The following is a 22,664-nucleotide window of genomic DNA, read 5'->3' as shown; positions in this document are numbered from 1 at the left end:
ACACATTTGTATTTACCTCTGTTGCTCTCACTAGAGATGAGGGGTATTAAAGTCAGCCATTGGACAAATGCAGATACATTTTGGCTGCAGTTGATCAGTTTGTGTATTCTACCAGTTCTAGGTAATATCTATTAGCATTACTATGTACACTTGTACAGCAACAGAGGCGACAGGGTAGCCTGGTTCCAGACTCCTCAATCTCTGCCCACACTGATTTTTTCCACAATTCAAATAGTGGGGAAGTAGTGAAAAGCCTGTTCTTTGCATGAAATGGCGATTCAGTCTGATTATCAGGCTAGCCATAAGACAAAAGGACAGAAGATGGTGATGCAAGTCCTTCAGTGCCATAATCCATAATCACCTAATTCACCAAAAAGTCTGGAAAAGCTACTAGCTGCTTTTTTATGACTTGAGTTTGAATTGCCCGTTGTATACAGCAAGATAAACAACTCATTAAGTAGCAGTCTGGGTGGTAATTATGCCTATGAAAATTAAAAAAATGATTAGTGACTGAGGACCTTGCACTCACAGGTTTGAAACCTACAAATGACCTGCAAGACTATGACCGTTAAAGTTCCGATCTAGGAAATTAAGCCTTTTGGACTACTGAAATCACTTTAAGTCGCCCGGGGTTAGGAGTTAATAGCATTTTATTGACTTTTAGAATTCCTTACCAGATTTGTTTAAACAATTTTGAGTTTTAAAAATGAATATATCAGAGCTAAAAATCAAAAATGACATTCAAAAGTCAAGTTTTGCCCAAAAACTTTAGACAAAAGGCTACATGTATATTACTTTTTGCTTAAAAAAAGAAGATAGATAGATAAAAGAGACAAAAGAAAAGATTTGGAACCAGACCCAAAATTAAAATGGTTGTTGGAACCCTAACCCTATTCTGGATGCAAATCAAGCAAATCCAGGTGCCAGATTTCCTTCGAGCATATTTTTAGCATATACAGTATGTGCTTCATGGGTATGCAATGGAGACAGGAAAGAGAAGAGCGACAGAAAGAGGGTAAGGTACTGTATGTGACAAAGGATATGAGCTGGATTCACACCAGCAACATTGTGAGTTCATGGTATGCGTGTTGGCCCGCTGAGGCAGCAGGACAGCCGCAGGAAGTTTGGATCTGTGATTTGTTTTTATCGGAGCAGCGCGGCTGGGAGGAACTCAGCTGCTGGGAAAAGACCGAAAACAGAATAAGAGAAGAGGAGGGGTCTGGGGTGGCGCAGGTTGAATTATTGAAGAAAGTCAGACGGACAGCTTTAACTGTTTACCAAATACTTCTCTATTAAACAGCTCACCGGCATCTATACCTGTTCAAGTGTAGAGTACAGAAACGGTGTTATGTGTTGAAAGGATGACTGATCTAAAAGCAAGCATCGAATTTGGACCAATGTTTGCCATAAACACTAGCACGTCAGAATGTGACATGCATTACTCTCTAATCTTTTATTTAAAGAATAACTTTACACCCCCTGAAACTCTTGTTTTTGCTGACATCCAGTTGTTTAACTTCTCAACTTGCTGCAGTGATGTACAGGTGTACTCCAGGACCTCATTACATCACTGCTGGGTGTAACAGACTTGAAACTTTTAACCAGAGAGGGAAGCAAAACACTGCCTTAAAGCTTGGTGTTAAGTTTCTTTTTAAGTATAAAATGTAATTTGGTGAACACATTTATCATTATATTACCATGTTTTTGTGGATTTATTTCACAGAACTGCAAAACAAATACATTTTTATATGTTGGCACAAGATACATAAATGGGCCACCTGAGTGATTGTTAACAAGGCACAAATAGTTATTAAAATTTGTTTAATGCTTTTAGACTCACCAGATTAGTGAGGTGTACCACACCAGGAAAAGTTAAATAATGCCACTGCATGGGTCAGCCGAATACACCGTACAACAAATAATAGTGTAGCTACTGTCGCGGCATGATAGCCTTCTCTTTTTTCTTACCTTTTAGGCAAGATGACAATCTCCTCAAAACTGTTTTTGACATTTGAGGGACTGCAACAACTCAAAAAGCTAACTTGCCAACATTCCCTGTGCTACAGCTGCCATGACATTGATTTTAAACGTCAAAGGCACAGCATGTGTACATCAAACGTTACAAATAAATGTTCTTGGATAAGTAATAACAACAAAGACGAAGGACTTTTTCTTCCAAAAACAAAGTAGATTATAAAGACAATCCCCATGCCTGTCCAATCAGAGACACTAACTAACCTTTGCCCTCTGTGGCTATTCTTAGCAAGACCCATATTGTTGCCCTCTGATTCACACGCAGATTTACTCCACCGCTATCACACAATGGGGGGTCAATCAGGATCAGCAAACTACTAACAGACAATACAAGTCAACGGGGAGGGTTAATGACTTTCGACCTGGCAGCTCGATTTGGTTCAAACTACAAAAGGCACTTTTACTTTTGTTTTTACAAGATATAGCAGTATAATATGTGTGACAGAAGCAGGGCCATTGTGTGGGTTATCTGCGGTGTAATATTTTGTCTGGTAATCAGTGAATATTACAGCACTATTGTTGATGTGACTTGCCAACTCTGACTGATGTTTGTGTTTTTAAGACTACTATTTTTAAATCGTTTAGTCCAGGGTTTGTACATGCCATCATCGTGGGTACTGAGAAAAAACAAAGATAAAGTTGATTTTAATAAAAATAAACACTTTCAACAAAATATTTTAAACAAACACAAATTTGTTTGGATCGATTTCAGTGAGATTTGAGCAGATAAAACAAACAAACTGTTTGGAGTGGCTGTTGTTGGATGTTCGAAACTAGATGAAGCATCCATCCATCCATCCATTTTCTACCGCTTGGTCCCGTTAGGGGTCGCGGGTGACTGGAGCCTATCCCAGTGACTTTGGGCCTTAGGTACACCCTGGACAGTGGCCAACTCGTCGCAGGGCTAACACAGACACAGACAAGGACAGACAACCATTCACTCTCACATTCATTCAATACGGGCAATTTAGAGTTATCAATTAACCTACACATGCACGTCTTTGGACGGTGGGAGGAAGCCGGAGAACCCGGAGAGTGCAGACTCCACCCAGAGAGATCGTGTGATGTTGGTCTGGTCCGGGAATCGATCCCACGAACCCACGATCTCCTTATTGGGAGGCAGGAGCTTTAGCCGCTCTGCCACCGTGCACCCCAAGCATCATTTATTATTTCAGTTTGACGGACATTTGTCAGTTAAGGACACATTTGAAATGCAGCAGCACAGTGAAAACAAATAAGCATTTATTTTACCTCTACTTGAGTCTACTTCATGAACGAAAACAAGTGCAACTTCCTAACTGATAGTTTCCCATTTGAGTTTCCTCCACATTGAAGGCAATTTATCATACAATGAAACACAAAAATTGTATACAACAGGCCAGTACATTATGTGACTGTAATGAATGTGTGCATTCATGTGGTTTTGTCTACAGTAGAGCAGAAGGGTGGACACACACACACACACACACACACACACACACAAGGGTACAAAGGTAGTTTTTGTTCCCTGTGTCGCTGGAACTTCAGCTTTGCTTGGTCATCATGGATAAATGCCCCTCTTATTGAGCACAACGGGCAGAGACAGGGCCACTCACACACACACACACACACACACACACACACAAATATCTATGTAAAGTTGTGTAGTGCTACGACTTCAGTTGAAAATTATCTTCAAAATAGATCAATATTACCTACTAAATAGGAAAAAGAAGCCAATTAGCACTTTTATTTTCACGTTAGGAAAAGCCATCAGGGTGTTTGTTTGTTACATTTTTGATTTCAGGTGTGTGTGTGCATACATGTACATGCATACAAAGGTAAGGCCCTGTCTTGATGTGTGTGTGTGTGTGTGTGTGTGTGTGTGTGTGTGTGTGTGTGTCCTCGTCTTCATCATCTGTGGCAGCTGCCCACACTGATAGTTGCTTTATTTTCAGTGAGTGCTTCTTAATGAGGTCAAAGGCTATTTAGGGCCATTGGACGCTGACAAGGAGAAACAAGAGGTACCTTCATCATGGTCACACACACACACACACACACACACACACACACACACTCTCACATAAAACACACACTCAGGCACTCACAGCTATTCATTACATTTGACCAAGGCAAGGTCCAAAAATCTTGCTGGAGAAAGAGACTCTTTGTGTGTGTGTGTGTACGTGTGTGTGTGTGTGTGTGTGTGTGTGTGTGTGTGTGTGTGTGTGTGTGTGTGTGTGTGTATGTGTATAGGAGCAAGAGAGACAGATGGGTCTACTAATTTCTGTTTGGAGAGAGAGGATGGGTCTATTTGATTTACCAGTTATAGCAGCATAATGAGAAAATGAGTATAAGTGATCACATGTCCTTTCTTTTCTCAAACATAAATTACTGGGATATTTTCCCTTCTCGCAAAAGGTAAACACAAAAAGTGTTTTCACTTACATCTCAGTAGCTTTATTTGTTTACATCCACACTATGACCTAATTACGACAAATAACCAGATTAAGTTCCACTTAAAGTGTTCACATGGTTCACAGTGACCAGAGTTTTTGCAATAACCAGAGGTCTACATTAGTGATGTGTCGTCTGAGCTCGGCTCCCGTCTGAGAGACGATTAGAGCAGAAATATTTTTGTGTTTCATATTATATCATAGAAATTAAATTGAAATATACTTTATGTGTCTGTATAGAGTTGTGTAATGATTTATTAACCATACTATTTCATTAGTAGGGTGTTATTTTCATTATACAACTAGGGCAGTTATTCTTGACACATCCCTCTTTTTAACCGTCAATATGACAGAATATTTCAATGTATTGCAGATGAAGAATCTTGCATTTATTTCTTGCAACAAATAAGAATGTAACTTAGGCAGTGACCAGCAGAAGTGGTACTAAATGAAGAGCCGTTTGGGAGCCAAAAGAAAGGAACGGAGCCATATGATCTGGCTCCCTTCAAAGAGCTGTAATTCCCATCACTAGTCTACATGCTGTGTTGCATAATCCTGTTAATGGTGGCCTCCAGGAAACAACTTAATTACATCATAAAACTAGAGAAAGAAAATGAATGCATTTATTTGATTTATTAGTTGTGTCATGAAAGCCATTCTGCGGTTAGATTTGCTAGTTCATACACAACATCAAAACACTGAAAATAACCAGACTACATTGTATACATGTTACAGTAATTCAGAACATTAATCCAGATCTGTTAATAGAGTTTTGCTTGACTGAGGCTTTATTGGAGCCATTTCAATCCTTTTAGGTTGTTTATATGTATACGTGTATATTCACTTTGTCTGGTAATACACAAATCATTAAAATGCATGTAAAAGTACCAAATCAGTGTTACAGATAATTATCTACAGTGTTAATCTTTATCTTGGCAGGAATTCATTATTATTATTATTGTTGTGTAGTGTCCAGGTTCATAGCTCTCATGTAAAAATGGATAATAAGTGTCAACACTTAAGAATATTATATAATTGTTTTTAAAAACTGTAAAAATTTTGCACTAGTTAAACATGAAAAGGTTATTTGATTTAATGGAATGAACATAAGTTTAGATTTTTCCCCATGTAATTTTGAAAACTTTATCAAAACTCAAGGTTTACTTAGTAGCTTTTTCTAGAGCTTTTGAACGTATCTCACAACCTTCTTCTGCGAATGAAACTTGCTCAGGTATCATCAAATTAACTAAGGAAAGACACAGGTATCTCATATATCCATTCTCTAAAAAAGATCTGGAAAAAGCTAGCGAGTGAACCTTGAGTTTAGAATATTTTCTCACAGATATGTGAAGGGTAAGAATGAACCTCCATGCTAAAGTCAAAAACTTTAATCAGTGTCATCACGCATCGAATGTGATAATTATCTTAATATTGTTGTCCATATTGCCCAGCTCTAACACTTGGACTGATAACAAAGACGTGACTCAATCTACAGCCAGATCATGAAAGGTTTTAGATCTGATTTGTACCTGGTGACTGGCAGCTCTGTAGCAGGAACAGCGCTCTCATGCAACAGTAAGTGATGCATTTTATATTTTATTCCAACCAATCACTAAACCATCTAATCTCCCTGATTAGTAACAACAACAAAGTGAACTTAGAACCAATATGTAGGGAAATAAATAACTTGTGCATTATTTCTTTAATGCATAGACTGTATGGAACCAATCACTGAATTGGAATCTCTCCTTTAATAATACTACACCCACACCTACACCCATACGGCATAGAATTCACCTTGATGCCAAAAGAGATGGAGGGAGAGGAGTCTGTGTTAGATGAGGAAGACTGAGAGGAATTGTCAACACTAGTACCCTTCTCTCTCAGATACACAGTCTGAGTCACCTGAAGACAAACCCCTTTATTGAGAAGCAGACGGCCATCTTTGATTAGATGGAGTGACTCAGCGGACAGTGAACACAAGAGGGTGTGTTTGTATTTTTTGTGTGTGTGTGCGTGCGTGTGTGTTGGCCTGTGATTTTGTGTGACAGTACAATGAATGAGCGCGTTTGTGTTCATGTGGGAATATGTGAATGTGTGTGACTGTGGCAATAAGAGTGAGAGTGAGAGTGTGAGTGTGTGTGTGTGTGTGTGTGTGTGTGTGTGTGTGTTGTCATACCTCGTGGTCTGGTATCTCAGAGGAAAGAGTTTTTCCCAGCACTGCTGCCGTCAGGTAGGTCCAACAACGAGCCGTATTAGCCAGGTTATAACCTCCTGGTGAGGAAGAGGGAGACACAGACAGATATAAAGAGGAAACTTAGGAGAGGTCCATGCTGCATATATGTCAAACGCTGACCACAGCTAACTAGCCCCAAAGTTGTCAAGAGTCTGGTAAAAATGTTTATCTTAAATTGAAAATATGAAATTTGAGGAGAAAAAGAGCTGAAATGAAAGGGAGAGAAAAAGAAGTGTTTTGAAATTTAGCCGTCAAAATCTCTGACTCATCACAACAAAGTGGAAGCTAACAAGACAAAATGTTAGGTCAGAAAAGTTACCAACTCTCTCTCTCTCTCTCTCTCTCTCTCTCTCTATCTCTCTCACACAAGAGATAAATAGAAAGAGTGAAGGATGAAGAGGATGGACTTGAGTTAAATTAAGAGAATGACAAGAACCAAGAAAGAGAGGAGGATATAACGGAGAGAAAGTATGCAGGACAGAGAGGGAGGGAGAGAAAGGAAGAGAGGTGGGATTGTAGTTGAGTAAAATGGCTTCATTGTGTCGTATAAGTAGTAGCTATCATCTGGCCAAGGGCTGAGGGGTCTGGAACAGAGCATGGCGTGTGTGTGTGTGTGTGTGTGTGTGTGTGTGTGTGTGTGTGTGTGTGTGTGTTTATGTGTAGATCCATGTATGTGGGTGTAATTGTGCACAAGTGAGTGAATCACTGAGATTCAAAGCAAATACAAAACACACACACACAAAGGACATGGTACAGTTTCTGCCTTTCATTAGGAGTATTTTAACACACTAAGTACACATGCGCGTATATACGCTCATATATGGGGACACACCAACACACACACACATAATTGGACATCTATGCATACCCACACAAAAACAAAACACAACATCAGCCAGAATAACAAACACACACATAAAGCGTACCTCCTCCCAGCAGCAGTGTAGGTAGCTGCCACTCCAAGACATACTGTAGACACTTGCCCACCCCAACTGGGGTCATGTTGAAGGAGCACATGGGGTCGCCCGCCATGGTGTCGGCACCCAGCTGCATCACCAACGCCTCCGGGTTGAACTGCGCCCGCACTTCCTGCATCACACTGCAAAACAAGATAGCAGTAAACATGCTGTTACCCACTGCTGGTGCAGGCTGGGCCAATCAGGAGCCGTTCAAGTAATGTCTGAAAATGATAAAATACAGCATCATGCAGTAAGTAAGTTTCATCAACATCTGACCAGCTGTGGCTTTTGTTCTACACAGCATTCTACTGTGGACCCTGTCTATAGACAGTTCCACCAATCAGAAGTGACGGAACACTATAGTCTGTATTCAGTTCCACCAATCAGAAGTGACGGAACACTATAGTCTGCATTCAGTTCCACCAATCAGAAGTGACGGAACACTATAGTCTGCATTCAGTTCCACCAATCAGAAGTGACGGAACACTATAGTCTGCATTCAGTTCCACCAATCAGAAGTGACGGAACACTATAGTCTGTATTCAGTTCCACCAATCAGAAGTCACGGAACACTACAGTCTGTATTCAGTTCCACCAATCAGAAGTCACGGAACTCTATAGTCTGTATTCAGTTCCACCAATCAGAAGTGACGGAACACTATAGTCTGTATTCAGTTCCACCAATCAGAAGTCACGGAACACTACAGTCTGTATTCAGTTCCACCAATCAGAAGTCACGGAACTCTATAGTCTGTATTCAGTTCCACCAATCAGAAGTGACGGAACACTATAGTCTGTATTCAGTTCCACCAATCAGAAGTGACGGAACACTATAGTCTGTATTCAGTTCCACCAATCAGAAGTGATGGAACACTATAGTGTGTATTCAGTTCCACCAATCAGAAGTCACGGAACACTATAGTCTGTATTCAGTTCCACCAATCAGAAGTGATGGAACACTAGTCTGTATTCAGTTCCACCAATCAGAAGTGATGGAACACTATAGTGTGTATTCAGTTCCACCAATCAGAAGTGACTCAATAGTCTGAAGTCAGTTCCCACAATCAGAATTCACAACTCATAAATGATTTATGAACTGTAGAGTCATTCTCATCTCAGCTAGCAGTAAATTATTATCTATACTATATGTTACGAGCAGCAGCCACCATGGCTGAATGTTGAAGCCAATGCGTTAGTGTAATAAACTGCAGTTCCAGTAATAGCCACTAGTTGGTGTCTCCATAAAATCCCTGGAACTAGGAAAAATCATGACTTTCCTCAAAAACGACTACATCAATATTAAGTCTTTTCTATAAAAAATGTAAATCACATTAGATAATTCCACTTCTTCTAATGTTTCTTAGTGTTAAAAATATATCAAGTCTTACAGAGGTGTAGGTTGATTTACGCGTTTGCTTGATTGACAGATGTCTCAGCCAATCACACTCAGCTGAGATGATGCTTGCTTATTTGTTCCACCTCATTTCTATCCAGGCTTATTCTCTTGTGCCCAAATATAGATTTTATGGCTTTAGAAAACTACCAAGATCGCACTGAAACAAACTCAAAATATCCCCTGAAAATCCTATGATGTCACAGATTATACTTACGGACTATAACTCATTGATTATAACTTAATTCTGGAAAACCTGGTGAAACTGCAGAAACTGGTGATACAGACATTGACACTGATATTTCAAACATTTTGGCTTTTTTAAGGGTTCAGTCCAGGAAGAAATCCTTCAACGGGAAAATCCCAAGTGTAAGGGAATCCCCTGCTGAAGTGAACTTGATAAAATGCTGACACTGCATTAGCTCCAAGGCACTGCTCTATGGATGACCCTGACCTTTGATCTCTGGGTGGGATGCAGTCAGGAGAGGGAAGGGATTGGAAAATACAATTTCTCCTCAGGGATCCTGGAGGAAAACATGCCTTAAAGGTTGCCTCTGAGCTGCACAGGGAAATCCTAATACTTTACTGTGTGTGTGTGTGTGTGTGTACCTGGTAAAAATCTGGTAGTATCGGTCATCCTTGATGCCGTCCTCCAGCGGGACATTCACAGCGTACCAACGGCCTTTACCCAGCCCCGTGTCAGACAGGTCACCCGTACCTAAATATTCACACTTATCTTATACTGTCTCCCAATACAGGTTACCATATTAAAACATGTTACATCTTTAACATCTCTGCAAGGACCTGGGAAGAATCCAGGAGAGAACTTGTGCAGAGAGACCGTCATGACTTTGGATGTGAAGCTGAAGGCATCTTCCACACCTGCAGTGAGAGGAGGAGAGAAAATTATAATGGATCAATAAAGAAAAATGTGTCATATCTGGGTGCTTTATGATATTTTTAAAACTGTACACCTACACTAAATAAATGCTGTAGGGAAATTTATTAAATTTCAGCCTTATTACAGAACAGACAAAAGAAAGTTACTCTAAAGACAATACAATTTTAGTTCTGCTTGCTGTTTGAGTTTATTGATTGTGTGTGTGTGTACCATCTCCGTGATGCAGGTCAATGTCCACATAGAGGACTCTCTCGTATTTCTCCCTCAGTCTGAGGATTCCCAACACAGCATCGTTCACATAACAGAAACCTGATGCCTCATCCCTAGGAGGCAGAGAGATAGAGGGAAAGAAAACTGTAAGGTCTGAAAGTCTGACTTTTGCCTGGAGCGCCCCCATCAGGCCCATCAGTGCAACTGATGAGTGCCGGTGGAGGTGCCTAAACTTGATTGAAGTATCTAATGTTAGGGATATGTAAGATTTCATGTTTGATGGCTTGACAAAAAGACGATATGCCCAAGGAAATAAAAAGCATTAATTTTATTTAGTTAACCAAAATAACAAGTCAAGTTATAAAAAACCCGACATCTTCACATTTTCAGTGATTTTTGGAGATAGAAACTTAAATAGTGACTTCAAACTGCATCCCACCATCCTTTCAGGCATTATAAAAAAAATATTATGACATTGTTTTTACAGAGAATGTGTCAGAAATTCCTATATTTGTGTGGTAATGCATACAGTGTGTATACAGTATAACAGGTGGACTTACTTCTTGGCATGGTGCCACCCCCCTGCCCAGTTGATGGCAACGTCACACTTTTGGTCCAGCAGACACTGGGCAGCTGTCAGTGTAGCGCCCCCTACTGCTGCCGCATAGTCAAATATCCCCTCCACCACCGGACAGTCATAACCTGGAGGGAGAGAGATGAAAAAAGTCCACAATGTAATTTACAATGACGTGAAAATAAAATATACAATCAATGGGCAATGATGACAGTACATGGAATTTATTATTTCCACATTTCAGTGTTTCCTAAAAACTGCACTTGAACATAAATAAACAAGAATGTAATTCTTTTGAACCAAGAAAAGTCCAGCAGCACTAGTGGAAAATATATTTATTTCGTCTTGGTTTTCTGTGAGACGTTTTTGCCTTTGATTGAAACTTAAGTTTTTTTCTGTACAATCAGTCTTTCTCAAAGCTACTTCATGCCTTCATAGAAGAGGTTAAAGAAAACGGAATAAAAATAATCAGGAAGTAAAGGAAGGAATTAGGTGGAGAAAGGGGAAAGGGAGAAGAATGAGAAATGAGACAAAATAAGAGAAAGAGAAAAGGAAGAAAAAGGAAGGTAGGAAGACAGAGATGAGGGAGGTGGATGGACGTAATTGATGGAAAACAACAGTCAGTGTGGCGTAAAAAAATCGGAGAGATGGCAGAAATCTCTTAATCCAGGAAAAGGTGGAGCAGTTTGCTTTTGTAACAAGATGGAAGGATGAACCGGAGAGAGGTGTGCAGAATACAAAAGGAGGAAGTAACAGAGGGATGAGTCGAGGACATAAAGAAGAGCAAAAGGTGAATGAGGGTGAATCAGAGAAGGGAGGGAGACAGATAGGGAATGAGTCAAGGATATGAAAACAAGGAGGGTGAACTTGAGGATTAGTCTAAAGTTAGAAATGTAAACCTCGGAGAATGATGGACTTAGAGGCAGCTCATCCAAGAACAACAAACCATGGTGGGATCTTTTTGACAGCGTCCCACCCGGTTGAGGTTAAGTTTGAGATTGAGATTAATGTATTCCTATCTCAACCAAAGTATACAAACACTGTGTGAAAAGGACAGAAAAGTGGTTATGCAGATCATATTTAAATTTAGGGCATTGAGAAAGAAAAGTACCCTCTTTAAAACAAACTAAAATTACATTTAAATAGATTCAAAACCTGGTTCTGTGTACTCTAGGAGACACAGGCTTTTTGAATCTTGTGTTGTAGCGCCCTCTGCTGCTGACAAACAAGCACTGCATCTAACAACTTCTCCATCTCACTTTCCACTTTAATCCCTCCATTTTCCGTATTATGCTGTAATGAACAGTGGCTTGACAAAAAAAAAAGATTGGTAGTAAAATCTGTCTGTAGTGAATAAGAAGGATCACCCACCACTATTCTGAGACAATAAATGTGTCAATGAATGTCACCGTTCTCTTGTAACCTGAATTTTGATGCAGTTCCTGATAAATTGTCCTGTATATAGTATAGGATATAATAGACACACCTAGGAAGGTAGGTTTTCAATGGACACTCTACTGGATTCTTACATGAAGCAGCATTGCAGATGGATAGAATTAACAGATTCCAGTAAAAAATGAGAATATATTATTTTGGCTGGTAAACGTTTTCCTTAGCTTTTCTCACCCAGGCCGTAGTCGACTGACTGCGGATCATCGTTGTCTCCATCCTGGCTGATCTTGTGAAGATGCTCCAGGTAAGAGTCTGTGTGGAACTTGGCCATTTCCTCGATGGTGGCCAGTTGAGGTTTAATGGTGCTGGAGAGAAAGGACAAAAAAACAGTGTCAATGGTACATGCTGCTTGCTCAATAACTTGTTGTATAAGCAGTGGCACAGCAACTCACGCTGCTGACAGATTTATTCACTGAGCTGTCAAATAAAATACTGTATGTGAATAAAACCACAGTAACCTGCACACGACTACAGATTATTCAAATGTAGTCACTTTCAGATCAGAAATGACCAAGTGTACAGCCTAAAGCTACAGAAATTGCCAACTGCACACAAAAACCGCTGTGCTAATAAATAAAATAATAAAATTAATCAACAGAATAAATACTGCATTGATATACTGAGAGTGGAAAATGAGGGGACTGGGATAAAAAAAAATACCACCATCATCCTCTGTTTCCATATGTTAAAAGAAAAGCAGTACAAGCTATTTGCCAATGTGCAAAGCAAAACTTTTATGTTATAATTTAATAAAATGAAACAAAAAATGGCATTAAACCATCTGGTGGGAAAACTTCTTACTTTGCTGGAGGTGGGAAGCAGAATCAATCAATTTAAATCAACTGAAAAAAAATGTAATCTTTGAGTGGCAATTAAAAATCTGCAAAGTAGGAACGTATACAATACAATCACCAGACAGTACAATCTGTACAGCATATACAATGCATTACACTAGATATAAAACATACTGTGCAATATGCAAAACACTGTAGGTTTCAAGACACTTATACGAAACACTATCTGAGTACAGGATTCTGCAAATCATATGCACCAAGTTAAATCATTTGAATATAAAACCAATTTCACTCCAAAATAAGCTTAAACTGTATAATACAGTGTACATAGTGTAAGACTCCAGGCAGTAGTTAGCTAAACAGACTGCTTCTGAGCACTATGTGAAGCTATTTCTCTCGTAAAAAATGCATTTTAATCTCCCTGTAATCTCTGTTTAGGTTAGAAAACTGACATTAGCTGTTTAACACCACTCACCTCATGTTTTCAAGGAGTCCATAGGCCTCTATCAGTGAGTGGACCATACTTGCCTGGAAATGAACACGGTAGAAACCACGAAATAAAAACACAGACTGGACAATGATAACAACAAAGCAGCGCTAGTGGGTAAAAGCCTGGTAACTAGCTCCTCATTCAATCCAACTCACCCGGTTTGGCACTTTGGATAAAGTGTCGCAAGTCTCAATGTACTCCGGGCTGTAGACATACGCGACTCTCCGTTTACTGCAGCTGTCCTCATCGCTGTCTCCTCTGCAACTCATGGATAAAATATAAATAATTTGACGGAGAATGTAGCTAAAAACAAATTCACAGTGAAGGGACGGGACGGGAGCGGCGTCTTGTTCTCAAGTCTGGTGTTACACCGTCAACACTCCCCCCGGAAAAGTCGGTTAACTGCTGGTCTTCACCACTCGGTTAGAGGGAAGACGACGATTATAAAATGTAAACATACTGTAGGGCGATTTATCTCGTTTAAAACAAGGACATTTCATTTTGGTGACGGGTAAGATGGAGAGTTGCTTCGTAACGGTCCCAACATCGACTCCAACGTTCCGCTCGCGGACATTTTTTAAAGTAGAACGCACGCGGAGCGAGGAGCATTCTGGGATTTCTTGTAGTCTTTTTTCGCTTTTCTCTAAAGTAGCTAACGTTTCAAACGAGTTTGAGATAACGTTTAAGATGAATGAGGACACGGCTTCCCAAACGGATACATTTCTAGTCAGGTCTGTATACTTTTAATCTTATTTAAAACATTTTATGGGTGGATTCTCCTGAATGTCACCACCTTCTCACCAAAAATTGCCCCAAAACAGGATGTATTTCATTTCGGCATAACAAAACTTTTGAAAAACTGAGAATGAAATTACAGCTCTTAAAGAAGAAATAACAGGAAATGGTAATTTCCTTCAAAAAGACACCTGTAATGCCAGAGGCCCCTGAAGCACCCAGAGTCTGTGTACAGGTCATGGGTGCTCTGAGGGTGCTTGTCGCAAGAGGGCACCAAAAACAGCTGACTACTAACCACAATGCCACCTTTATTTATCACTGACCACATTTAATGCTAAACCATGACACCGGATAATGCACTGATAAAACTGTGAATATGCTTTACTTTTTCTGTTGGTGCACGGGTGTTTTCTACTGTTTTGCCTCAGTTTGCTTCCTGGTTGAATTTGACAGCATCTACCACAGAGGCTGTATTTCTCCAAAGCAGTTTTATGTGATTTTTATCTGTTAACTGTACAATTAAGGTTTATTACTTTTATCCTCAACTAGTAAACTCTGCCATTGCTCTGCCATAGTGTGCAAACTCCATACAGTGGGGTGCACAAATGTCAAGTTATTTACAACCAAGAATAGCGTTTCCGGTTAAAAAAATCAAAATAAAATACTTAACACGGTTGATACTACAGTGAAAGTATTGTTTAAAAAATATATCAATGAACGTGCAGTAAATGAAATGTAACTATTGTCATTCTTCTAAAGTCCCATGGATGTAAAAAAAAAAAAAAAAACCTTGTAACCCCAGTTTATGTTTCTGATTTCAGGTGAAGTTACATGGTTTTATGTGGGGGAGAATAGTCCACAGCCCTTTGGTTTATGAAAATGTATTTAACTGGGGTGCAAGGATGCCATGATGATATTTGATTGTGTATGATAATACACGAGAACTTAACCTTACATCACCACTAAGCACTCTCTCACACACCATGGCCATGTCTTACAGGCTTACCCCGCCCCACCCCACCCAGATAATATTATCTGTAATTCTGTAGAATTGTCTACTGATCTGGATATTTTCCCTTATTAGATCACTTATTAAATTCTTTTTATATATTAATTAATTAATTATATCTGGGACAGTTGTATGTCCCAGATCGTGGTCTAAACGCTGATTTACTCTGCCAGGAATAACTTGTTGTGGGAAAACTCTGATATATTGTTGAGTTTAATTAATTTATGCATTTCTTAATATTTCTTGGCCTACAAATTGCCAAATCTTTGGACACTGTATTTTAAAATAATAAAGGTATCTGCCTTTTAAAATCCCACAATGTGTAACTTTAAATTACAAATTTAAACTGCACTATTGGTCTCCATAATCACAGGAAAAAAATAGTAAAGACATGACACCGTAGAAGCGTAGAGAGCTTTCGCCTGTCTGATGCGCTTTTATTCTGAAGGCGGCATCTCGCAGCTTCCGGTATTGTTCCTGCTTCCTGTGACGAGCTTACCGCAGCTTCAGGTTTCAACACTTGCAGGATCTTCGCTGCTGCCGCTGCCGAGCTGTGTCTAAGACAGCCAGGCAGCAGCTTTTCTGGTCACTTTGAAAGCTGTCCTCCTTTTCGGCTTTTTGGACTTCCGAGAAGCGCCGAAGAAATGCCTTTACTGTCGAGGATTTAGCGAGTTTGTGTTGTTGAATACTTGAAGCCACCTGAACTGAACTGAACCGTTGACTTGTCACCATGAGAAGCAGGAGCAACTCGGGCGTTAAACTGGACAACTATGCCCGGATGGTGCACCAAACTATCCTGACGCACCAAGTGAGTGTTTAATCGTGTTTGTCTATGTTGTAAACTTTTTAAATAAAGATCAACGAAAAGAGTGGCTGCTTCATACCTGCAGGCAGGTTATGTTAGCTTGTCCAGCGAGAGCCCAAACTCTAATGTGTTCATGCATGCATTAGGTGAAGTATTTCATGTTGCGCAAGGCATCTGCACTCTTTCAAACAGACACACGTACATAATACACACTCATTACTTGTGTGTGTGTGTGTGTGTGTGTGTGTGTGTGTGTGTGTGTGTGTGTAGTCACTGTTGATTGTGTGTAGCTAAATGAAGCTTTAGAGCATGAAGACCCTCATTAACATACATCATATGGTCAAAAGTGTATTGACATCTGAATATTAAACTCGTGTATTATTGTCTGACATTGGCATTAATCTGCAGCTATAAGAGCCTCCACTCTTCTGGGAACACGGGACACACGATTTAGGAGCCTGGCTGCAGGGATTTGCTCCCATTCAGCCACAAGAGCATTAGTGAGGTCCAACACTGATGTTGGGCGATAAGGCCTGGCCCACCGTCTGTGTTCCAGTTCATCCCACAGGTGTCGGATGGGGGAGAGGAACTGGCTTTGTGCATGGGGTGGGGGGGCATTGTCATGTGGAAACAGGAAGGGGACAAACAACTTGTTGCCATAAAGTTGGAAGCACATTGTAATCTAAAATATCATTATGCTGTAGCATTAACATTTCTCCTTCCTCTATGGGGCCTAGCCAAAACCATAACAAACTCCCCCAGACAGTCCCACTAGAAGTCCACATGCTTTTGGAAATATAGCATAATGCACTCTTTAGCCCGTAACACTGACAGTACATAAACCATAAAAACTACACGCCTGATGCCAAACTTTGTCCCTGAACTTAATCTGAACATAACTTTTAACTTTAACCTTAAAACCAAGTCTAAACACTCAAATAGCCCTTTGAGGAAGTGACAAAATGTTGTCACTTTTCAAAAAAGTCCCACACACACACACACACACACACACACACACACACACTTATCGTCCATCTCTTCCTCTCTTCTGCTCAGTGTTTCCTTAAAACACCAAACAGGATTTGGGGGAATCTGTCCACTGCAGGACAGCAGGTTGCAAAAACTAGTCAGAAATTGAAGACACAAATAGAGAAAACTCAAGGAATCGGTTCGATGCTAGTGGTTTAGAGGCTAGGTAAGGGGGCAGGACTCGCACTCTCTGTAAAGCCTGTTTCACACCTGACCTTTGTGTTTTTGGACTGAGGGAGAAGACCAAAACAAACACATAAACTCCATCCAGAAAGAACTGAGAACAGAAATCAAACCCGTGTGATTCTTTTATTGCATGTTTTGGCTTTTCAATTGTTGATGAAGACACCAAGGAGGAGAGGAAGAGGAGGGAAAGTTCTGATTGGGGTTTTGATCCTGAACCATTGGAGGCCCACAAACGCTGGTTTGGGATCTCACCTTTCAGTTATCTGGCCTCTAGAGCTGCAACGATTAATCGATTAGCTGTCAACTATTAAATTAATCGCCACCTATTTTCATAATCAGTTTGAGTAATGAAAGAAAGAGGGAAAAAATAAGTCAAAATTCTCTGATTCCAGCTTCTTAAATGTGAGTATTTTCTGGTTTCTTTACTCCTCTATGACAGTGAACTGAATATCGATGGGTTGTGGACCAAACAAGACATTAGAAGACGTCATCTTGGGCTTTGGGAAACACTGATCGACATTTTCCCACCATTTTCTGACATTTTATAGACCAAAAACAATCGACTGATTAATCGACAATGATAATAATCGTTAGTTGCAGCCCTACTGGCCTCTACATTTTGTAGTTCTGTAGAAACTAGAAGCAACTTAAGATGGAATATGGAGTCACCTTTGAATCTGTCCCAAATGGCTACCAGCCAGCCTGCTGTTGTCTACAGCTCACTGCTCAGATGGAGCACTGCACTAATGGCTGAGCCAAGAGTCGTGGATAATGCAGTTGATTAAAGGTGATAAATGTAATGACAGTAAATCTACTTTGACTGTCTGTTCTCGGTGATTTGGCACTTGTTGGGTAATAAATGTCTTAGCCGGGGATCTGCATTGTGTAGCCTTTCAGCAGTCTATTCCATTAGAAGAATAACTCTGCACATGCTACTCTAAACATGTAAATCACGCTAATTATACTCACTTTTCCATGAAGAAGCAAAGGCTGGAGCCTTGACAACGTCTTACATGTCGGCTCTCTCGCTGGTTTATTTGTGCAACTTACTCAGAAGACACATTTCTGTCTGTGAGTGATGAAACCTAACTTTCTGTTGAAAGAGCTGACTGCCATGATGCCTCTAGCTGTAATTAATTGACAATTTACAACTTAAACATCAGGAAAAATGATTATTTAGTGGCTCTTCAGGCCCAACAGCAATGACAGAGAGTAAAAAGTTATATTCATGCGTTATACAAAGATGACATTTTATTCCAGTTCCTCAGCTAACTGCATAGTTTCAGTTCTCACGTTGCCTCATTTGCATGTGTATTTTGCTGTCATCGAGGGTTGTTGACAAGTAGCAACATCCTTTTTACAACAGGAAGCAAAGGGGCTTATGGGAAATGTAGTTTTAATATATGTTGCACTTTCAAACACCCTGTTTCTTCATCCAGCTAATGTGAAATGAGACAATACATGACTAAACGTAAAGCTAATCATTTTAATTTTTACTAGTTTTACCAGTTTTCACAGAAAAATAACCTTTTTTTTTTTGAAAGGAGCAGATGGGTCTAAATAGATTTTTTTTTTACGCATATTTTATGTCCCCACACAACCAAAAGTTGTGTTTTCTGCTACAAGAAGACAGTGTTTATCACAGTTTGTAGTAAATGAAGTCGTCGGGTGGTGGCCACAGCTTAGAATATGATTCATGTAAGAAATGAAACGATTAGTCGATGTACAGAAATTCAGTCAGCAACAATTTTGATACTCGTTTATAACGTTTTCAAGTTACGTCAAGTCAATTTTATTGATATACAAACAACAAACAACAATTTTGCCTCAAGTGGCTTCACAGTCTGAACAGCATACAACACTTACTGTCCTTAGACCCTCAATTTGGATAAGTCCCTTTTTTAAACAACAATAACAAAATTCACAGATGCCACCCTCTCAAGTGTGAATATTGACTGGTTTTCTTAGTATTGCATAGACTAAACAATTACTCGAGAAAATAATCGAGAGATTAACCAATAATGAAAATAATAGTTAAAACTAAATGAAAACAAAAACGGGGAAAAAATGCTGAACATGCACCAGAGTCCCTCAAAATAATAAGAAATCAACAGTTAAACTAAAGTGTTTGCACGCCACATGGTACTCTTGTGGCAAATTTTGTCTCATTGATTTTATTCATTCTAACCTGTTTTTAAAATTTCAAAATAAACATGAAAATGCCCAGGCTGTTATTATATTCAGGCCATATATTCTGTTGAGCTGCACAGCCTGAAGCAGTTTACCTCTGCATTCCCCTGTCCAACGTGTCTCATTCGTTTGTGTTAACTGCTGTCTTGTGACCTTTGACCTTTGACCTCTGTATGTGTCTGACAGGATCCAGTAACGGGTCTTCTGCCCGGCAGCGCAGATGAGCCGCACTCCTGGGTCAGAGACAATGTTTACAGCATCCTGTCTGTGTGGGCCCTCAGTCTGGCCTACAGGAAGAACGCTGACAGGGACGAAGACAAGGCCAAGGCCTACGAACTGGAGCAGGTCAGCGTGTGTCTGTGTTTGGGTTACGATGCAAAAGAACATCATGGGATTAAAGTTGAGAATTTATGTTGTTTAATCCCTTAAATGCCATACTGGTTCCTTTCTCAAAAAGTGTCCAACTGAAGTTAATACATTAGAGTGTGCAGCTCCTCTCTCTCCGCTGATGAAGAGCCCCATTTGGGTCTCATGTTTCTCTGCCTGGACAGTTGCCATGTGTTGAAAATGTTGACATTTAATCATCTCTCCCCCTGTCTCTCTGTCTCTAGAGTGTGGTGAAGCTAATGAGAGGTATCCTCCAGTGCATAATGAGGCAGGTATGTTGTCTCATAGTATTCTTTTGGTCTCCAGCACACTTACACCCTTTCTCTTTTTGCTGTACTCCTGTCTGACAGGGTACAGACAAAAGACAGTGTCCCAGCTACAGCAGTAAATAAAGTAGAGGTTAAACCCAGCTACAGCACCTTTTTAAGCCTTTTTATCCTACCGACATAAATTCTTACTTGCTTCCCGATTTGGAAAGGTTATTTTCAAATGTCATTTGTTAAGAGATTTCTCTCTTTCTCTCTCTGACTGTGCCTTTAGTCGGTATCCATACATGTTGTGTTGCAAGCAGATGTGCAATGCCCAGTGGGAATTGCGAAAGAGACAGAGTGTAATCTATGTGTTGCATTAGTCTGGTGGGATAACAGTCAGAAATTGATCAAATCTAGCAAAAATATACAATAGCTGTGTGTCGGGTTCAGGTCTAAAATTTGGCAGTAGTTTGGTTCAAGTGTTTAACCTGCTTTATTTGCTTCCTTGTGATTTCTTTTGTTGGGTACTTTATTATTTAATTTGTGAGTGATTGATTGATTAGATCATTAGAGCATATGCTGACCTCCCCCCACCCCACCCCCACCCCACCCCCAGCTGGATAAGGTGGAGAAGTTCAAATACAGCAGAAGTACCTCAGACTCGCTCCATGCCAAGTACAACACCAGGACCTGTGCTCCTGTTGTTGGAGACGACCAATGGGGTCACCTGCAGGTCGACGCCACCTCACTCTTCCTGTTCTTCCTTGCTCAGATGACTGCATCTGGTAAATATGCAACAAAGACACTTTAAATATCGATAAATCTAAATATATATATATATATAAGTCTTTGCAGTAAAAGGGAAAACTTAAGGTACTTTTTCTAAAAGTTAAGTGGGGCAAAAGCAGCTCATCCTGAATACATTTCTGGGAGTTTTCAGGTGTTTATAGATTTGAATTTTGTCTAAGGTCAAGTGGAGAATAATTTTTTGTTTGAATGTTTTGCTTCACCTAAAAACAAAGATCAAGGATATTTAAGGTAATGTCAAAGAGAAATGGTACGGGAATTTTAAGTGATTTGTTTTGTGTATATATGTTTGAAAATATGTTTCAGCAAGTTTTAGTTTTGTCAGCTTTTGGCAGTTTTTAGATTTAGTCTGAGATCAAACGCCTGTGTGAGTTTTAGTCATATTTTTTCTGCCTGTTTATTTTCTCAATTTTTAGTGAAAACTTTTTTCGTCCTGTCTTCATCAAGAAAGCGACAAAAACATTTGACATATTAGTCTTCATCAATAAATTAGTTGAGAATAACTTTGTGAACAGTCTAGTTTTAATCGAGATCATGAATGAGCACTTTAGTCAAACTTAAGCAAACTGCTTCAAGGTCAGAATCCACCTGACTGATTTTAGCTAAAATAACTGAGAGTGAAAATATGCCACAAAATATTAGGTTGTATCATCAAGAATGCTGCTTTTTTTAAGTGTCTCTAAATGCAAAGATTTTCAGACATGAAACATGTTCTCATTGATTTATTCAGAGAATTAACCAACAAATACTATCAATAAAATAAAAAGTAGTAGTACTAATCAGGAAACTGCATTAAAAAAAGTACGGCCATCAGAGAAATGGAGCAATTCAAGAGCAACGAGCTCTAAAGACAAACCATACAGAAGGCGAACATTTATAAAAAAAAAAAAAAAACATATTTCAGCTTTTTTATTCTTTCAAAACACTGTTTTTTAGTCTTTTTACAGACCAACTCTTCCTTTTCAGGATGTTTTGAAGGAAAAACATTTGACTTTTTACAATAGGAACAAGAAGTTTATTATTGTGTCATCGCAATTTGGTCATACGTTTCTTCAAGTTTGCAGTTCATGATATTCATTCCACTTTCAGCTGCTTTTATGCCGGCATTAACTGTTTATGTCTTAACTGTTAAATACTTTAATAAATTGTCTGTTCGTGTGTGTGTGTGTGTGTGTGTGTGTGTGTGTGTGTGTGTGTGTGTGTGTGTGTGTGTGTGTGTGCGCGCCCCAGGTCTCCATATCGTTTACACCCAAGATGAAGTGGACGTAGTTCAGAATCTCATGTTCTACATTGAGGCGGCTTACAAAGTGGCTGTAAGTGTTCGTTTATTGTCAACACCCTTAAAGGACAAATCCACCATCAAACGTATAAACTGAGCTGCTGCTGATTAACCTTAAATTCCTAGATCCATTTTCCTTTCATTTTCTGGAGCCATTAATGTCGCATTAACGCTGTCTTTCTCTTCTTTTCTGGTTCCTCACAGGATTATGGGATGTGGGAAAGGGGAGACAAAACCAACCAGGGCATCACTGAGATTAACGCCAGCTCTATAGGCATGGCAAAGGTCAGTACACACACAGAAACATACAGCATATGCAAATATAAGATATTAGCAGCCTCACTTGACTTTCCTTTTTCCTGAGTGTGATATTGGAGTGAGGAGCACAGTGGGAAGCAGGTAGATGGTGGAGCAAACAGCCTGAGTGCTGAGTGAGAGCAGAGCTTCCCACCACAGAGTCAGAACAGGTGCTCCATTAAAAATCTCTGGCTCGGTGAAAGGTGTCTAG

The 22,664-nt window shown here is 39.7% G+C and overlaps 2 protein-coding genes across 16 annotated transcripts in view; one reads left to right on the top strand and one right to left on the bottom strand.

Moving 5' to 3' along the window:
- The window catches only part of hdac8 (histone deacetylase 8), a 33,001-nt gene extending 18,931 nt beyond the window's left edge, over window positions 1-14,070 (bottom strand). The window contains exons 1-9 of one of the 2 annotated variants that reach the window (XM_044184641.1): window positions 13,634-14,067; window positions 13,464-13,516; window positions 12,369-12,499; window positions 10,729-10,870; window positions 10,169-10,281; window positions 9,862-9,939; window positions 9,667-9,775; window positions 7,632-7,804; window positions 6,649-6,743 (exon numbers count right to left, since the gene is read on the bottom strand). In XM_044184641.1, coding sequence (XP_044040576.1) covers window positions 6,649-6,743; window positions 7,632-7,804; window positions 9,667-9,775; window positions 9,862-9,939; window positions 10,169-10,281; window positions 10,729-10,870; window positions 12,369-12,499; window positions 13,464-13,516; window positions 13,634-13,747 — 1,008 coding nt within the window. In that variant the 5' untranslated portion in view covers window positions 13,748-14,067. Of the gene's footprint in view, window positions 1-6,648; window positions 6,744-7,631; window positions 7,805-9,666; window positions 9,776-9,861; window positions 9,940-10,168; window positions 10,282-10,728; window positions 10,871-12,368; window positions 12,500-13,463; window positions 13,517-13,633 lie in introns of both variants that reach the window. The other variant, XM_044184642.1, reaches the window with a different exon arrangement.
- A 1,631-nt stretch (window positions 14,071-15,701) lies between these two features.
- Window positions 15,702-22,664, top strand: part of phka1a (phosphorylase kinase, alpha 1a (muscle)) — a 29,825-nt gene continuing 22,862 nt past the window's right edge. For 9 of the 14 annotated variants that reach the window (XM_044183735.1, XM_044183733.1, XM_044183736.1 and 6 more), the window contains exons 1-6: window positions 15,705-16,030; window positions 19,619-19,777; window positions 20,044-20,091; window positions 20,687-20,855; window positions 22,108-22,190; window positions 22,361-22,441. In XM_044183735.1, the coding sequence (XP_044039670.1) occupies window positions 15,953-16,030; window positions 19,619-19,777; window positions 20,044-20,091; window positions 20,687-20,855; window positions 22,108-22,190; window positions 22,361-22,441 (618 nt within the window). In that variant the 5' untranslated portion in view covers window positions 15,705-15,952. Of the gene's footprint in view, window positions 16,031-19,618; window positions 19,778-20,043; window positions 20,092-20,686; window positions 20,856-22,107; window positions 22,191-22,360; window positions 22,442-22,664 lie in introns of all 14 variants that reach the window. The other 5 variants (XR_006376489.1, XR_006376487.1, XR_006376488.1 and 2 more) reach the window with 3 other exon arrangements.

The sequence above is a fragment of the Siniperca chuatsi genome, linkage group LG22, assembly GCF_020085105.1.
Source record: "Siniperca chuatsi isolate FFG_IHB_CAS linkage group LG22, ASM2008510v1, whole genome shotgun sequence".
Taxonomy (NCBI): Eukaryota; Metazoa; Chordata; class Actinopteri; order Centrarchiformes; family Sinipercidae; genus Siniperca; species Siniperca chuatsi.
The sequence above is the reverse complement of the archived record's forward strand: the minus strand, read 5'-3'. Positions and strand labels throughout refer to the sequence as shown.